This window comes from Cimex lectularius, unplaced genomic scaffold (assembly GCF_000648675.2).
Source record: "Cimex lectularius strain Harlan isolate CLEC.00 unplaced genomic scaffold, Clec_2.1 scaffold202, whole genome shotgun sequence".
Taxonomy (NCBI): domain Eukaryota; kingdom Metazoa; phylum Arthropoda; class Insecta; order Hemiptera; family Cimicidae; genus Cimex; species Cimex lectularius.
In genome coordinates this window covers 443,032-460,217 of record NW_019392803.1, presented here as the reverse complement: position 1 = coordinate 460,217, position 17,186 = coordinate 443,032, and the positions used below count along the sequence as shown (strand labels likewise).

General features: G+C 32.4%; 2 protein-coding genes across 4 annotated transcripts in view; one reads left to right on the top strand and one right to left on the bottom strand.

Moving 5' to 3' along the window:
• Nucleotides 1-895: 895 nt before the first annotated feature.
• Nucleotides 896-17,186, bottom strand: part of LOC106669369 ((S)-2-hydroxy-acid oxidase GLO1) — a 36,190-nt gene continuing 19,899 nt past the window's right edge. The window contains exons 1-10 of one of the 3 annotated variants that reach the window (XM_014398797.2): nucleotides 6,166-6,261; nucleotides 3,781-3,964; nucleotides 3,558-3,709; nucleotides 3,375-3,495; nucleotides 3,030-3,164; nucleotides 2,844-2,972; nucleotides 2,651-2,783; nucleotides 1,482-1,598; nucleotides 1,305-1,416; nucleotides 896-1,244 (exon numbers count right to left, since the gene is read on the bottom strand). In XM_014398797.2, coding sequence (XP_014254283.1) covers nucleotides 1,177-1,244; nucleotides 1,305-1,416; nucleotides 1,482-1,598; nucleotides 2,651-2,783; nucleotides 2,844-2,972; nucleotides 3,030-3,164; nucleotides 3,375-3,495; nucleotides 3,558-3,709; nucleotides 3,781-3,929 — 1,116 coding nt within the window. In that variant the 5' untranslated portion in view covers nucleotides 3,930-3,964; nucleotides 6,166-6,261 and the 3' untranslated portion in view covers nucleotides 896-1,176. Of the gene's footprint in view, nucleotides 1,245-1,304; nucleotides 1,417-1,481; nucleotides 1,599-2,650; nucleotides 2,784-2,843; nucleotides 2,973-3,029; nucleotides 3,165-3,374; nucleotides 3,496-3,557; nucleotides 3,710-3,780; nucleotides 3,965-4,849; nucleotides 4,922-6,165; nucleotides 6,262-17,186 lie in introns of those variants that run through there. The other 2 variants (XM_014398795.2, XM_014398799.2) reach the window with 2 other exon arrangements.
• LOC106669366 (26S proteasome non-ATPase regulatory subunit 1) overlaps nucleotides 6,690-17,186 on the top strand; it is a 438,166-nt gene continuing 427,669 nt past the window's right edge. The window contains exons 1-9 of the mRNA XM_014398791.2: nucleotides 6,690-6,836; nucleotides 7,087-7,204; nucleotides 12,203-12,372; nucleotides 12,433-12,635; nucleotides 12,696-12,908; nucleotides 12,984-13,199; nucleotides 13,278-13,504; nucleotides 13,881-14,133; nucleotides 14,195-14,383. Of these exons, the coding sequence (XP_014254277.1) occupies nucleotides 6,818-6,836; nucleotides 7,087-7,204; nucleotides 12,203-12,372; nucleotides 12,433-12,635; nucleotides 12,696-12,908; nucleotides 12,984-13,199; nucleotides 13,278-13,504; nucleotides 13,881-14,133; nucleotides 14,195-14,383 (1,608 nt within the window). The 5' untranslated portion in view covers nucleotides 6,690-6,817. The remainder of the gene's footprint in view (nucleotides 6,837-7,086; nucleotides 7,205-12,202; nucleotides 12,373-12,432; nucleotides 12,636-12,695; nucleotides 12,909-12,983; nucleotides 13,200-13,277; nucleotides 13,505-13,880; nucleotides 14,134-14,194; nucleotides 14,384-17,186) is intronic.

The following is a 17,186-nucleotide window of genomic DNA, read 5'->3' as shown; positions in this document are numbered from 1 at the left end:
TTTTCTTATGTGACTTGAAAGTGATTTTCTATTTGAGTGGTCTTATATCACAATTGTTAGCAATTAATTCTACTAACAATAAAATATGTAGAATATACTGCGTAGTAATAGAAAGTGCCTCAAAACTAAAGATGTGTAAAAAAGTGTTATATTTTTTTTTTCATTAATTATGATTATGACCCTGAAAGTTCTGTTTGTTGTCTTGTATGTTTAAATTATATGGAAAATGTGCTATGTCCAGGAAAGGTTGAAAAATTGATGGTTTTATATTAGACCAGAAAAAAATATAATATGGCAAAACAGTTACCCATTGTCAGTCTTTCAGGGCAATAAATAACTAACTATTGCCTTTTTAACTAAGCTTTTGTACTGAAATTGTTACACAGCATGTTTCAAATTGATAAAGAATCAGATCATATTCTGATTGTGCAGTTATAATTTTTTTTTTAATAACTCGATATTAATTTATTTCCTCCATGTACCTGTAAAGATGTTAAAATTTCTTAGCAAGGTTTTTTAATTTTTTTTTTTTTTCAACCGCATTAATTTGTGATATATATATTAAGTATTTCTAAATTATGCTGAAGGAATAGCAAAAAACGCTGTGATGTGAATTTCTCGTTACGGGTTTCAACTTGTATCTTGAGTGCTTGTGTTTTACTAAGTGAATACTACTTGATAGGTATGCCATCTTTTGTGGGGCATTCTTTTTAAAATAAGCACCTTGTACCTACTTAATTGATATTTATAAATTGTGGTGACATGTGGCTGTTTAAAATCCATCAAATCCAATTTTTCTTATGTTTGTTCTTCCTCATCAACTCTATAAATTAAAATGAAATTTCAAAAACAAAATTGTAATGTTTGGTCTATTTTTATAAATTGGAATGTTAAATAAATTTGTCATTTTTTAAAATTTATTTATAGTACATATTTGTAAATATTATTTATTGATTTTGTTACATATTGTTTAACAATATTTTAATATTAATACAATGTGTTCCCTTCTCATCTCACAATAAATTAGCTATTTGGAATTTGATTCTGATTCATAATCTCCCATTTTTGTGAACTTTTGTTTTCAGATTAACTTTTGGGAAAAATTACACGCAATGAAAAAAAAATTTTTTTCCCCTGCATCACAAAGAAATAAAAATGTAGAGCATAAGACAAATGTTACAGATTAGCAAATATGCTTTCATGTACAACCATCTCCTTTTTTATGTCGTCCAAGGTTTTACAGCCTGCAAAAGACATTTTGATCAGCAGCCGTAACATCGGTTATTTTTTCTTTGATTAATTACCTGACAATGCCATAGCTTGGCTGAATTCATTCCCGAGGATGTCAAGGACTGCTTTAACGCCATTTTCACCATCAGATGCGAGGCCCCAGACCGCTGGCCTCCCAATAAAAACCTTGGGGGATTAAATAAAATATTTTTTTTTATAATCAAGGCACACCTTTACATTTTTGAACTTACCATTTTAGCACCAAGAGCGAGAGCCTTGAAGACATCGGTTCCAAACCGGATTCCCCCATCAAGGTATATTTCACATTGACCATTTACAGCTTTGACAATTTCAGGGAGTACTTCAATCTGGGAAAGAAAAAGCACAAAATAAAATCCCAGTAGAAAAGATGCCCTGGAAATAAAATAAGTGGGTGCTGGACATGAGATGATAGAAAGAAATTGTCTAGAATAGTGAACGTGTATAAGGCAGGAATTGAGGAAAACCACAAATTATGAAGTGACCGTTGAAACATCACCTTAAAAAAAGTTTTTTTTTTTTTTTAAATATTGCTTTTGATATATTCTTTCAGTCTGATAATTATATAAGATTATTCCAGGGTGGAATTCATTGAACAGAGAGAACATTATGGAACTTGAGAAAGTAAAAATTTGGACTACTGTATTGAATGCTGCAATATTAAAATGTGTTTGGTTTTGACTGCTCAATTTCACAGAAATACCGTGGTCAGTGCCTCACCCCACTTAAAACCCTGATATCACTATCTGACGTCTTTTTCAGACAATTGCATAATTTTTTGCAAATAATTGATGTAAAATGTTTTGAAGGCTGAGATTTGCACGCAGTGAAACAACGATATTTTACTCTTTAAGACTGTTCCAGATATTAATGCTGTTTACTCGGCTTTATATTCAGTCGAACATAATATTTGTTTTACATTAATTTTTTTTTTTAAATTGCCTCAACACTTCAGGTATGGTTTGTCAAATATTACCACTTAACTCAAAATTAATGATAAAATTGTATATGATTTGAATTTTACTATGATTTTTTTTTACCAAAGAGATTCTCAATTATAGCAGTATCTCATTACTATAATCTCAATATTTTTTTCCTTTTAGGTTTAAACAAGTCTAAAATTAACTGCTACAATGTTAAAATCCTGATAAAGTTATATAAAAAACAAATGAAATGATATGGCTATCAAGATAAAGATAAATTTCAAAGGGAGCACAAGGTTGTGTTATAAACACAACAAATTAGTGAGGACAAAACAAATTGGTATGAATGTAATATTTTAACAATTTCCAACGGCATATTTAAAAATCAAACTACCACAAATAAATAGTCTTGTGTATTAATTTTAAAAGAGAAAATTATAAATTTTATGTTAAAATACCGCTGCAGGGCAAGTGTCCAGCTGGCGAGCACCGTGGTTTGATACCATAATTGCATCGACTCCTATACTGGTGGCAATTTTGGCATCCTCCGCTGTTAATATGCCTTTTAATACGATTGGAAGTTTTGTTATGCTAAAAATATAAGGCAGAGGTGTAAGTTTTTTTTCTCTCTCTTGAAATTAACCAGCTTACCTCCTGAGCCATTCGACGTCCTTCCAACAGAGTGTGTCGTCGAAAAGGGAATTGACATAGTCGGTCAGGCTTGAGCCGGAATCGGACTCGGCCATTTTTGAGAAAGAGTCATTGTTAAAATTGGCTAGTCTGTTGGACACGCCAGCATGATTATCTCATTTATTTTATTTTTATATACTGACTTACTTTAAATTTGACGGGAGGCAAAATTTGTTATGTACGTCAGCGTACCTTTTTCCAAAAATACTAGCATCCACTGTAAGAACTAATGCTTTGAAACCTGCTTCTTCTGCTCTACTAACTAAACTTTGTGTTATTCCTCTATATATTCGGAAAAATAAATTGTAATTTTTTCAAAATTTCCACATAAATATTTTTCAAATAATACAGTTTCAAATTAATTGCTTTCCTTTTCATTTTCACCATTGTTAAGTAACAATTAATTTTAAAACTAATATCTCCAGAAGGTGTTTAATTGTACTGAGAGCACTCAACACTTAAAAAAATAAAATAATAACAGTAAACAAATACCTAGTTTTGTATATATACAATTGGAACCATTTTATTGTGTCTGGAGCTCCTTCTTCAACATCTTCAATGCTTGTTGTTGATAACGTTGACAGAATAAATACAGACCCAGTCTTTCCAACAGCTGTGATTTCAAAAATAAATAAATAAAATTAAGAAAAAATAAATTGTACAACAAAATATCACCTCTGGCATTTGCGCATTCGCCTTGAGGATGTGCCATTTTTTGCATGGCAGTTGGTGAAACTCCAATAGGGATTGCAACTTCTGATCCAAGGATTGTAGTTTTTGTCGATCTGCAAGAAACATCTCTGAGCATTCGCGGTCGTATTCGTAGCCTGGATATTGTAATGCAATTAGATATACTGACAAAACTTCAACTTTGCAAAGACATTAAAATTTTACTCAACTTTCAAAAGCTCTTTTATTCAATCTGAGTGTGTACTCGCCGCACGCTCCTGACCTAAAATAGTCTGTGGCATATTTTGGCAGTTTGTTACAGGCTATTTTTTCATAATCCTCAATGCAGCATGGATTTTTTAAGGCATTCTCTGACATACTGAGCAGTTCTTTTAAGGCGGCTCTCACGGACACTGTTGATACACATTTGAAGAGATTTGGTTAGAACTCTAAAAAAAAATTATCAGAGGAGCTGTCTCAAGGCAGATAGCAGAGATAAAAGGGAACAATTGCATTATCAGAAAGTGAAAATTTTATTTTCAATTCTTTTTTCCTTTCTGAGATCGTATATGTGTCACGTTTAGATTTAAATGTACCGCCTGTCCCTACACACACACATGTGGCGGTGACAAAAGGAGTAGGGACAAGAAAAGGGCATTCCTTTTCTGCCCTTCATTGGGTAAGGAGCTGTTTGTAAAAGAAAATAATAACTGTGCCCATGAATGAAGTTAGTTAAATTTTGACCAACCAAAACCAAAAAATAAAAATAGTATATTAGTTTTGAAAAAGTTTGCAACAAACTTTATATTTTTATACTGAAAAATTAAATAAATGACATTTGATTTAACAGTTGTGATAAAAAGTGTAATTTTATTTTAAAATAGATCATAACAAAAAAAAATTAATTTTACTTTTCTAAAATGAATTAAATTTGATTTAAAAAATTGCAAGTTTATTTTAAATAGGTTGTAATCAAAGATTCTTAAATTTATTTTTTGTTCAGTATAAAGAATAAATTAAATTATATGGAGCAAAATTAATTTTACATTTAAATAGGGTTTAATATAAAAGATTTCAAATTCGTTCTTTGGCTTTCATAGAAAATATTTGAGTACATAAAGAATCTTTTGTTTCTATTGTTTAATGGTTTTAATTGGAATATTTCATTTATCATAAGAAGGTGCCTGATCAATAGATTATATTACTATAGTCCGATAAAAAAAAAACCTGTGGGACCTTGTTTTCCAGTCTCGGAATTCAGGGTTGGGCCCAAAAAAAGATACATATTATATACTCACCAATTAATCTTACAGGTATCATCTATTACAAGGCTTTTGTAATAAACTTTGTTTTCATTTTTATTATCATTACAATAACAACATTAATTAAATGTAATAAACATGTGTTCAAAGTATTAGAACAAGTTAAATTTAAATGTAATGGACTTATTGAGTGTTTACAAGGTTCACTTAACCAAAATTTCATTTTCAACAAGAAAATTAATCATTTTAGAAGGCAGAGGAAATGAATTCATTAATAATAATAATAAAACAGATTATACATGGATCTGGAAGGTAGCGAAAAAGTGATTGAGGTAGCTAAGGCTGGGATGTCCCAACCGCTGGACTTAACCACTAATGAATGAAAATTGCAATAAAAAACATGATTAAAAGAAAGTGCCAGCGTCGGTGGGCTGGGTAGCAGAGAAGCTCTTGCATATCAAAAGGACTTGATAGGTGGCCCTTGAGGGATTTGTCTCGTAGAAGAAGGGTCCTCCTCACATGATTATGAATAGGCCACGCAAGATTGACACATGGACACTTACGTTTAGGGCAAAGCCCATGTATGTGTCCAGCATGCCTTGAAAGGTTGCTCAATGTGTCCCATGAGCGTTCAATGCCACCTGATATGAGAATTGTGCTTGAACATGACAGCGAGTTTCTGGGTCCCTTTTCTGATTCTTGGAGTATAATAATGATAGGGTTTTATCATTATTTGTGTGGGTGAAGGTATATATTAACATGAATGTGTAGTATGAGAGGGTCGATAGCAGAATGTTGAGACCATCAATTTCATTAGTTATATAAAAGTGTAAAGGGTGACGGAGGAATATCAAGTACTCCACCACACTAATTGATTGGTAAGTAAGAATGTATTTAAATTATTGGATTTAGGAGCTGATTGTGTTTGGTGCTTAAATGTCCTAGCTGTTGATAGCACCCAGCACCCAACCAGCTGGATGGATAAGACCTGTCCCCAGATTGCCAAAACCCAGGGTGGGTGATTCTCAAGACCTGCTGGTAATTCAATGAAAAGACAAAAGCTGGAATTGCCAGTGGACTGCGAGAAGTGATAAGCTGAACTTTTTACACATGTATGCATGCCCAGATTTGAGCTTTTATAAATGAATAATTAGTAAGAGCTTGTTTGTACCACCCTCTTAGAAATATAGATGGTTTTTTCTTTGGAGGGTGTCAAGAAATTCAAAAAATAATTAAATAAAAAATGTAATAAATAATAACGATGATTGCTTAATGCTTGAAAACTGAATTGTTGTAAACAGCAATTCTGTTTCTAGAACCATCATTTACAGAAAGTGAATCTACATACTCACCCAACCTTTACCATTTTCATCCAGACCATAGTGTGAGATCCAGATTATGCATTAACCTGTGTAAAACAGTGATTGATATATATGACACTTTAGACATTGCTTCTTTCAATGAAAGACAGATGATCAATTGTAAATAATATGTCTTTGATTAAGTAGAAATAATATGAAATGTTAAATTGTGAGTGGTCTCAGTTGATCTATTCATAAACCAACCGATTCAATATCACAAAATATTGATAAATCTAACGAGTATTTTGTTAAATATTTGAAGATTTATACTTTAGATTAAGTTAATTTGTTTTAATGCGAGTTTTATCTGTTTAGACCATGACTTGTAGGAAGTTTGCCTCTCCCCCCCTTCGATATTTTTTTGAATTCAGTTACAAGAAATATATTTGTATAATTAACGACGATTGATTTTTTTTATTTGGATTTAGATTTAAAAAGTTGTTATTGAAAGTCTGTGAGTGATTTTGTGTATTTGTATTTTGTCGGTCGGAAAGTCCGTTGGAAGGGGTCAGCCCTGGGAACAAACCTAGCCTTGAGGTTGAAACCCGGAGTCACCGAGTGAGTTCACTCTCGAGGAAACAGTCATTCAATTCGGTTCGTTTCTTCTGATTCGCGTTAAATAAGTAAATTCCAGTTTTCCAAGATGAATATCACCTCTGCAGGTCAGCACGAACCCATTCTAACTAATAGTACAAATGTCTTTTTAACATAGGCGTTATTTACTAACAATTACGTTCTAAATATACAAGTCATCCCCTTGCTTGTGTGCAAACAATTTTTGTTTCACGTATCGCGAGGCGTTTTTATACGTTATAAACCTATTTTCTGTATATAGGCCGAGTCATTTTTGAAATTCAAGCCGATATCGACTTTTAAAAAACTTACCCTTGATTTGAAATTGTTTATTTTTAGCTGGTATCATATCGCTTTTGGAGGAGCCGATGCCCGAGCTCAAGCAGTTCGCCCTGAAGAAGCTCAACCTGATAGTCGACGAATTCTGGCCGGAAATTTCTGAAGCTATTGAGAAAATGTAAGTTTTCACTTTATGACAATCTTATCTCTCATTCTGATTAAGTGTTGAAAATTTAAACTCTTTCTCTCTTTAAGTCCAAAGATTTATAGGCAGACAATTTTCAAAATTTCAGGACCCAAAACCTTCCCTAAGCAAAATTTGTTTTAATAGATAAACATTTCATCACAACCAATATTACAAAATAAACACTTAGATTAATGACATTACAGCCTACTAAGTACATTAGGTAAAATTGTAGGTAAAGATGGGCAAAATAGTACATTTGACTTCATCATCTTTCAAATCTAACCTTCGATAACACTCAACAGCCAAAACAGTAAATGATTAATTATGTTATAGAAAGTATAATTTTTTTTCAGTTATAATATGTTGTTTAAAACAAACACCATGGTTAAGATGCATGATATAGTGCCAAATATAAAATTGTTTAATCAAACATCATAATTTAGTGCTATTTTGTTAAATTTTTATTGTTCTTGTCAAACTAATGCCATGGTTCAACTCTCAGGCTTCCCGATATAAATGAAAAATTATTAAAATATAACGTTGCCTCCGTTGTTTATTATTGTGATTTAACACTTAAACCTGAGTATTATGTATGAGTGGTTAGAACATTTTTAAAAATCTTTTTTCACTCCATTCTTAATTAAAAATCCATAGGCAATGCCAGGATTCGAACCCAGAACCACTAGCATGTTAAATATGAGTCAGACGCCCTACTACTTAGCCACCATTGTCCTCATTGTTTATTATTCAACAATAATGCATAATTATTATGTATAAAATATATGCTGGACTAGTCGATAAGGTCAAACAACTTTACAATACTTTTACACTCTGTTCTTAATTAAATATTGACGGGCTCTGCCGGAATTCGGGCCCAGAACTGCTGCTAGTGTTGCAAATGCATTGTTTATTATTAAACTATAATGAATACTATATATAAAATATGAGCTCAATTTATTCGACAAGTTTTACGCCAAAAATCTCTTAAGCTACATCCATTGTATCCATGCCCTATGAGTCTTTCTCACTTGGTTCAAATATTTAAATTTGTCTTATTAGTGTAACAGATGCTGATCAAGCTAAAATCTTCAAACCTGAATGGCGACCAAAGAAAATGTTTGATTTATTTATTTATCTTTCTGCTACTGTACAAAGTTTACAATTCGGAAATGATAGTAATACAATAATACAAAACAAGAAAGACGGTTCTCATGGTTTAAATGATTATCTTTAAAATCTGTATTAAATTGATTAATAAATGATTTATCTAACTATGTAATATATATANTATATATATATATATATATATATATAATCTGTGTGTGTGTGTATGTGTATGTATGTATATATATGTTCGTATGTGTGCTAATCGAAAAAATGAAAACTGAACGGATTTCGACGAAACTTTCACACTTTGTTTTCATTAGTGCCAGGCTGGTTTAGAGTCTATAAAGTGGATATATAAATTAATGGGCGTCAGTATTTACAAAAAAAGTGAGATTTCAGGAATTTGTGCGTCCGTTTTTTTCAGTAGTCAGCTGTTCAGACAGGCCCTTCGTCTCTCGGCATGATACATTTTTTCGAATTTCGATTTCGAGGCTCTAACCATCAATAGACCGATTTCGTTGAAAATTTCACAGTTTGTTGTTATTAGTGTTTAGAAACTATAAAAAAAGGCACGTATTACAAATAAGTGACGTCAGGATTTACACAAAATAATACCGTTTTACGATAATTTTTCGTTTAACACTTCCCGCGTTTTTCAAATTCCGATTTGGAGGCGCTGACAGTCAATGGACGCAAAAACTACGCTAACACTCTATAGTCGAAAAAAATTACTTAATAATTTATAGTTGGACAACTATTGATACATTATAGTCGCAAAACCTACAGAATTAGTTTCGCTGATGTAAAGATAGTTAGGTACAAATTACATCGTTGTATCTTTATTATAGGCAGCAGTGGCGTAGGTAGGAGAACGAACTACCGGCGGCATGTGGCGTGACCGCCAAACCGTCAGAATTGAGAAAAGTGCTCCAAATGAACGTTTATTTAATGTACAAAGACAAAAACTATAAAAACCGATTTTCTTTTACAGGCACGTATACAGGTAATGTATACATGAACAATTGTAAATGATGTAAAATATTAATAAACGTTGTTTACCGAACTCAGTTTAAATTAAATGGTTAGGGTAGGTTAGGGTCAATTAACATATATGGATTATTATAATAACTAAAGAAGTAATTACTTCGCTAACAGCTCCCCCGTACCACTTCATAGCTTGCTGAGAATCAAATTCTGATTACACGACATTTGAAAATATGTTAAAAAAATGAAAATTCGAAAGGTTGTAGGTTGAGATGAGGAGTTGGTGTCCGGGTGGATTGAATACACGATTTAGCTCAAGGGGTTAGAGCGGTGGCGTAATTAGCCAAAGTTGATGGGTTCAAATTCAAGACCTTAAATAAAAAGGATAATTAATTGAAATAATATTAATATTCTTAATAAAATTGTAAGGAGAGGATGTGCTAATTGAACATGTATTGGGTTGATCCAAAATTAATGCATGTTACAATTAATTAATATTTTTATGTCAGGCCTTGGTTGAAATGAAAAAAGTTAGTGACACGAGCGGGATTCAAACCACTTTCATTTCAACCAAGACCTTACACAAAAAAGATTAATTAATTGAAAGAAGTAAATTTGGTCAATCAGACCACTAAATATAATGGAATTAATGTGTGTTTTGAAAATTGGTTTTATTTTTGTAGATGCTTGTCATGTAAACAAAGCTAAATCGTCAAATATAATTTATCGATTTTAATAAATACTTTTAACTTTTTTTTAAAATTTTTTAATAAAAAAAAAAAGTTTTATTGAATTTTATAAGAGTGAGGACCTGCGAAATTAAATGTGTCCAAACTAGGTTTTCATCAAATTTATTTGTACGAATTTAAACTTGGGTGAAGTGTGGCAATATGCATAACATCAATACAGTTTGGGGGGAGGGGAGCATTAGCAAAATGCACAGTGCAGCGATGGTTTCAGAGATTTCGTCTTGTTGATTTTGATCTCGAAGACAAGAAGGTCGTGTTAGAACTTGCATTAAAATTATGTAAGACAAGATGGGAAATTGTGGAATAGCTTAGTGTTGACCCCACAATTGTTGTTTACCATCTGGAGTAAAATTGATAAAGAAGCTTGACAAGTAGGTACCGCATGAACTAACTCGAGCACAATGAAATAAATGCTTTGAAATTTGCATGTCTCTCATGTTACACCACCAAAATAATCCTTGTCTCGATCAAATCATCACTTGCGATGAGAAATGGATTCTGTACAATAACAGGAGACGTACAGGTCATTGGTTGGACAAGGATGAAGCACTAAAACACTTCCCGAAACCAAATCAGCATCGAAAAAAGGTTACAGTTGCTGTTCGGTTTGTTCACTATAATTTCCTGAATTATGGTCAAATTATCACAGCAGAGAAATATTGTCAAGAAATTGACAAATTGCACAGAAACTGCAACGTCTTTATCCATTCTTAGTAAACCAAAAGGGGCCGATTTTTCTTCAAGATAATGCCAGGCCACATGTTGCAATGCCAACTCTGTGGAAACTTAAGGATATGAAACGTTACCGCACCCGCCATATTCACCCAACCTCTCGTTTACAGACTTACACGTTTTTAGGCATTTAGATAATTTCTTGAGGGATAAAATTTTTAGAGAATGTGATGAAGCCGAAAACACCTTCCAGGACTTTATTGTGAGTCTAAATAAAATTTTTTTATGTCAGCGGAATAAAAGCGCTTATTACATGTTGGCAAAGATGTGTAATTTGTGATGGAAAATATTTCAAAGAAATTGTCTTTATTTTATGAAAATTAAAAATAGTTTTGAGTGCCTTTTCAAATTTCATTATTTTTGCATCAGCCCAACACCAATCGAACAGATGTGCCTTTCCAATTCACTATTGCAATTTCCAATTGACTATTGCAATTTCCAATTAAACTGGCTTTTGCAGTAATGATAAACAAATCGCAAGGTCAATCATTGCTATTTATGTGGATTGAATTTGGTGAGTCCATGGTTTTCTCATGGACAATTACATGTTGCATGCTCCAGGAAACAAAGAGATTTGTTATTTATATATATATATATATACACATATATATCAAATGGACTCACCAAAAACATCGTATATCCAAGAGCATTGCAATGAATTTAATGCTGAATTAAATTAAACTAATACAACAGTAATTACTATTTAATTCAATGTAATCCAAAACAAAAATAATACTGCATATGTAAATATCTAATATCACGAGTAAATACAATTGTGTTCCTTTAATTTATATATATGCTCCTACCTAGCAATAGCAATATGTATACTCAAAATAATGTGTTAAATAACTAATACTTTATTATACCCTGTGCAATGCTGAGTTATAAAGGTAGTGGTTTGTAAACTTTAATTTGTGACAATTTGTAAACAAGACTTTAATTTAATTAATTTTTAATAAAATGTTGTGATTTTGGTTGTGATGATAGTGACATGCAATTGCAATTTGATCTTTACAGTTACTTTGGTCTGCCAATCCTCGCAGCCGTCTGCCAGACTTGTTTTGGTATTTGGCCATATTTAGTGTTGGGTTTAATATGTACACTAAATGTGTCTGACAGACTAACTCAGCGAGGATAGGCAGACGTAAATGGTTGGTTACGATTGAATGGCAAATTCAGCACCCCGCAGACCAAAGAAGGAAATTTTAACACTGACATGGTTTAACTCCCAGGCTACCCCCACCCAAAAAAAAAAAAAAATTCAGTTACATTTTTATTATATAAATAATTTGTATTAACACATTGTATTGCATCACTGTATTATAAATCAAATTATTTTATGTTTTACCATTTTGCTGATTTGTTATTGTCTAGTGTTTTGTAATTTTAATTTTTTGTTTGTTTTAATACTTTTCAGTGAAGTTCTTCATGAGGACAAAGGTTTCAACCAGCGAGAAATGGCAGCGCTGGTAGCTAGTAAGGTCTATTACCACTTAGGCTCTTTCAGAGATTCTTTAAATTATGCTCTGGGTGCTGGGCAGCTCTTTGATGTCAACTCTAGATCTGAATATGTTGACACCATAATCGGTAAATGTTAATACATTTATTTTATCTTAGAATTATTTTTAATAATTTTCAATTTTACAGCCAAATGTATTGACCATTACACTACCTTAAGTGTGCACAATCTTGAAAACCCAAATGATTTCAAACACATTGATAATCGACTTGAAGCCATCGTAAATAGGATGTTTCAAAGGTGTCTCGATGAAGGACAGTACAAACAGGCTCTTGGAATTGCTCTTGAAACAAGAAGAATGGATATTTTTGAAAAAGCTATTATGCTTTCGGTATGTCTTACGCTCATATTTACAAAGATATATTTTATTTATTAATTTTTTTTTATTAAGGATGATAAACCGGCGATGCTTTTGTATGCTTTCCAAGTATCAATGGCCCTTTTACAAAACCGTGGTTTCCGAAATACAGTCCTTAGAAGTTTGGTAAACTTGTACAGAGGGCTTGATGTTCCAGACTACGTCAACATGGTCCAATGTCTGATCTTTTTGGATGATACAATGGCCATTGCCCAGATCTTGGAAAAGCTCTGCAAAGACAGTGAGGTATGTGGTGTTGAAAACCTCAAAAGATATTTGAACTAAATAAAAAAAAAAAATTATATATATTGACAATTTTAGACAAGTACTCTAATGGCCTATCAGCTCGCTTTTGACATCTATGAATCAGCGACTCAACAACTTGTTGGAAGGATTGTGCAAGCTTTGAGCGCAACCGCTCCAATACCTTCACTTGCAAGAGCGAAGGTTTCTCACACCACCACCTCCCCAGTTGTTGAAGGCATTGTCGAACCTGCAGCCGAGTCAACGTCTCAAGAGCGAGATCCTAGCACTTTGGTAAGAAATAATATTTTAATAAAACATTTTTATCATTTGAAACTTTAATTTTTTTTTGCATTTTATTTCCAACACTAGAATGATGACGAGAAAATGTACCAAAATAGGATAGAAAAATTAACGAGGATATTGAGTGGTGAAGTTTCCATTGAACTACATCTCCAATTTCTTATAAGATCAAATCATACTGACATGCTGATATTGAAAAATACAAAGGACGCCATTCGTGTATCAATCTGTCACACAGCCACAGTGATCGCTAACACTTATATGCATGCTGGTACCACCAGTGACCAATTTCTAAGGTAAATATTACCAATTTTATTGATTTTTGATTTAATATACATTTTAGGATATTGGTTTTCAATGATTTAACCAGTTTGATTTAATTTTATTTGAAAATTTTTACCCAGAGAAAATAATTAATATATTTTTAGTATAAACATGCTAACTTAACAGTAGAGTGACCTTTCTTTTGTTAATTAAGCTTAATTTCTTTTGTAACTTTACTAAATAATTTTTGTAAATGGATTAAAAATGTTAAAATGTTAGTTTAAATTCATTGTATAGATGAAGGGATGATAGAATTATCCCAATTAAAAACAAAAAAGTAATATTAATTTCAACATTCAAATAACTGGTGGTATATAATTTATTATTAACCATTGTATATTGCTTCAGGGACAATTTAGAATGGCTTGCAAGAGCTACGAACTGGGCTAAATTGGTAGCAACCGCTTCACTTGGAGTTATTCACCGAGGACACGAATCCCAGGCATTAGCTCTAATGTCCACATACCTGCCCAACGAGCCTGGTCCGTCCTCTGGTTATTCCGAGGGCGGTGGTTTGTATGCTTTGGGGTTGATCCATGCCAATCATGGTGGTGCAATTACAGATTACCTTCTCCAACAGCTTATGGATGCCAAAAACGAAGTATGCGATTTTTTCATTTATGAAACCCAACGATTTTTACTCATTTTTGTGTTTGTATTAGATGGTAAGACATGGCGGATGCCTCGGATTGGGCCTTGCAGCAATGGGCACACATAAATCCGATGTGTACAATCAGTTGAAAATGAATCTTTACCAAGACGATGCTGTCACGGGTGAGGCTGCAGCGATCGCAATGGGAATGGTGATGTTGGCGTCTAAGTCAACTCTTGCTATTGAAGATATGGTTTCGGTAAGTACTTTTAATAAACATATGGTAGTAACCTTATGAACATTGCAAATGGGCCAAATTTCTGGGATAATAGTTTCCACAACACAAAACAAATTTCAATCAGTTTTTTTTACGGGGTTCACAACCATAGAGGATAATCCCCCCACCCCTACACTAATGTTTTTTCACTGAAAAAGGCCCATTTGGAAGTGCGTTGGATTTGAATTCAGTCGAGCTGCTGTGTCAGCATTAACTGTTGTGGCCACCAATACTTTTTTTTACCCCAATACTTTTATACTAAATTGGTTTATAAAATTACATAACTTTACAAATGTGCTATAATAATATAATTGATATACAAAAGGAGACAGGTAAAATTAAGTGGGTAATTTATTTTCAGGATGTAACGCTCTCCTGTAATACTAAAGATCGAAGATTTAATGATCTTTGCAAAAAAAAAAAAAAAAAACTTTCTTTTTTAAATTTTGTTTTTATTAAAGTAGGAATTTTGTCATTCCATTTGGGACCAATATAAAGAAAACAATTTAACCTTCATCCACTTGCATGGCCTGGTGTCCTGTTCCTGCTCATTCGAATAGCAGTTTGGCCACCAATCTTTTTTATTATTGGGTTTTTCATTTTCTAGTCACACATCATAATAGTTAGGATAAATTATCTCGGACACAACTTCACAAGCATATTTTAATCAAAAAGTTTTACTGGATAAATGCAAAAATAACAAAAAGTAACATGAAACTCCAAAACTTACAAGTACAAAGTAATAAAATGAAGTTGTAAAAAAATAGGAACTCAAAGGACTGAAAATGTGATATTAATTTTCATTGTTTTGAGTTTGTTATTTATTTTTGAGCTTTCCCAATTAAAAACTTTGTAAATGTCAAATTGTAGACGATGATTTTTTTGTTTGTTTTTGTTTGCCAAGTCAGTATCATGTGGTCGATAGAACCACAACTGCTTTCTTCTTCATAGACTTTATCATATTGGCTTTCAGTCCCCTGCCATTAACTTTTCTTTTTGGCCACAAATTTGGGAGGTATTTTTTCTTTTCTTGCCAAAAAACAAACACTAAGCAACAGTATAACACTATTATATACGAACTAATATACACACATTGGTCAACTGAAGAAATGGTTAACATTGAAAATACTGAATAATAAAGAAATGTGTATTTAAATCTTAATTCAAGTGGTGAAAAAATATTTTCGCTTCTGCTCGCTAAATGGCAGTTTGGCTTTCAAATCACAGCCTGTTAACTTTAAAAATGCACTGATGCAAAGGGGCACCTATTGGATGCGGAAGTCTTACACCTCTTAGTGGTCGAAGGTCTAACTTGAGAATACCTGCCATTCCTGAGCATTTAACTGCGTGCTAGGGGATAATATGCGAAAAAAAGTGCTGTATGCGCAATCGGATGAAGGTTAACGTAAGTGTATGTTTAGGCTGTGGGTACTTCACATTAACAGGATAAAAGGATAATTATTGACTTACATTAACTCGATTTATATTAATTTTTGACGGTTTAACAAACTGAAATAATGTTTTGCTGAAAATAAATTTTAGTATAGTGATGAAAAATAAAACAAAAAAGAGGTGATAGATTATTGTAAAATTTCTTAATGAAATAATATAATTGATAGTTAAATTTCTGATTTTCTATAACAGATATGTACTGACTTTACCATTGAATCACCAATCAACAGAGGGTATTCACAATATTACTGGATATTTCTCGACTCAAGTTAAAACGAGTTATTATTTAACATACATCATGAATACTCCTATTGAATAATAATTAAACAATTTGGGTTAACATTATGCTTTCAGAAAATCGTGAATAACCCTATTAAATAATAATTAAACAATTTGGGTTCACATTATGTTTTTGGAAGGCTTGAGTACCAAATTCGAATTCCTTATGTTAAATTAATACTCCACCTATAAAGAAAAGCAATATATTTTCCATCCTCGCTTTATTTACTTTAACTGGCCATCTTCCTTAACAAAATATTACGATAAGTATCAAAATTTTGTTTAGAATTACAAATGTAGGGGCCACGAAGCACAACAGCAACTCTGTTGAAAAGCTCTTGGAGTTGTATAAAGTTTATTAATGGAGGGGCCTTTCTACCCTTCACGTTTAATTAAGCTTTAGCATCCTGAGAAAATCATAGAAGGAAGAAGCTTTGGATGAAAAGAACATTCATATGTCCTTTGCTTAAAGGATAGATCGGGGAATGGGAAGTCCCTATTCACATAATTTTAATTACCCCTAAAGAAATTGGTGGGGTCGAGGGTGAGCCTGTGATATAACATGAATGCATTTTACCGACACATTATTGATTTAATTAGGAAAAAATTAACTTATTATAAAAGGTGGTTTTATAGTATTATTAATTAGCGTATTTTTGTATTATTAAAACAATCATGATTACATATGTATAATGCAGTATTTATATAGTTTTATTATTTAGTTTATAAACTGTTGGTAGTCTTCATTCTCTTGTAAAATTCCAAAGTTTGATTAGTTCTTATTAGTGAGGCTAAACCTATTAGAGGAGGTACCTTATAAACCTCCATCATGAAAAAGTTCTTGGCAAAATAAATTTTCCATTTAACACCATGTAATATGTTGTAACTACATGTGAGATATGCTTTATTTTTTGCGTTTTCATTTTAGTTTTCCAGTTGACAATTGAAGGGTCAAATTAATGAAGTTAGTACACGATCTTGCCCATTACTGCGCCCATTGATTGAAGACCTCATCATATGTAATAGGGGTGGGCAAAAGTGAATAGGAGTTCCC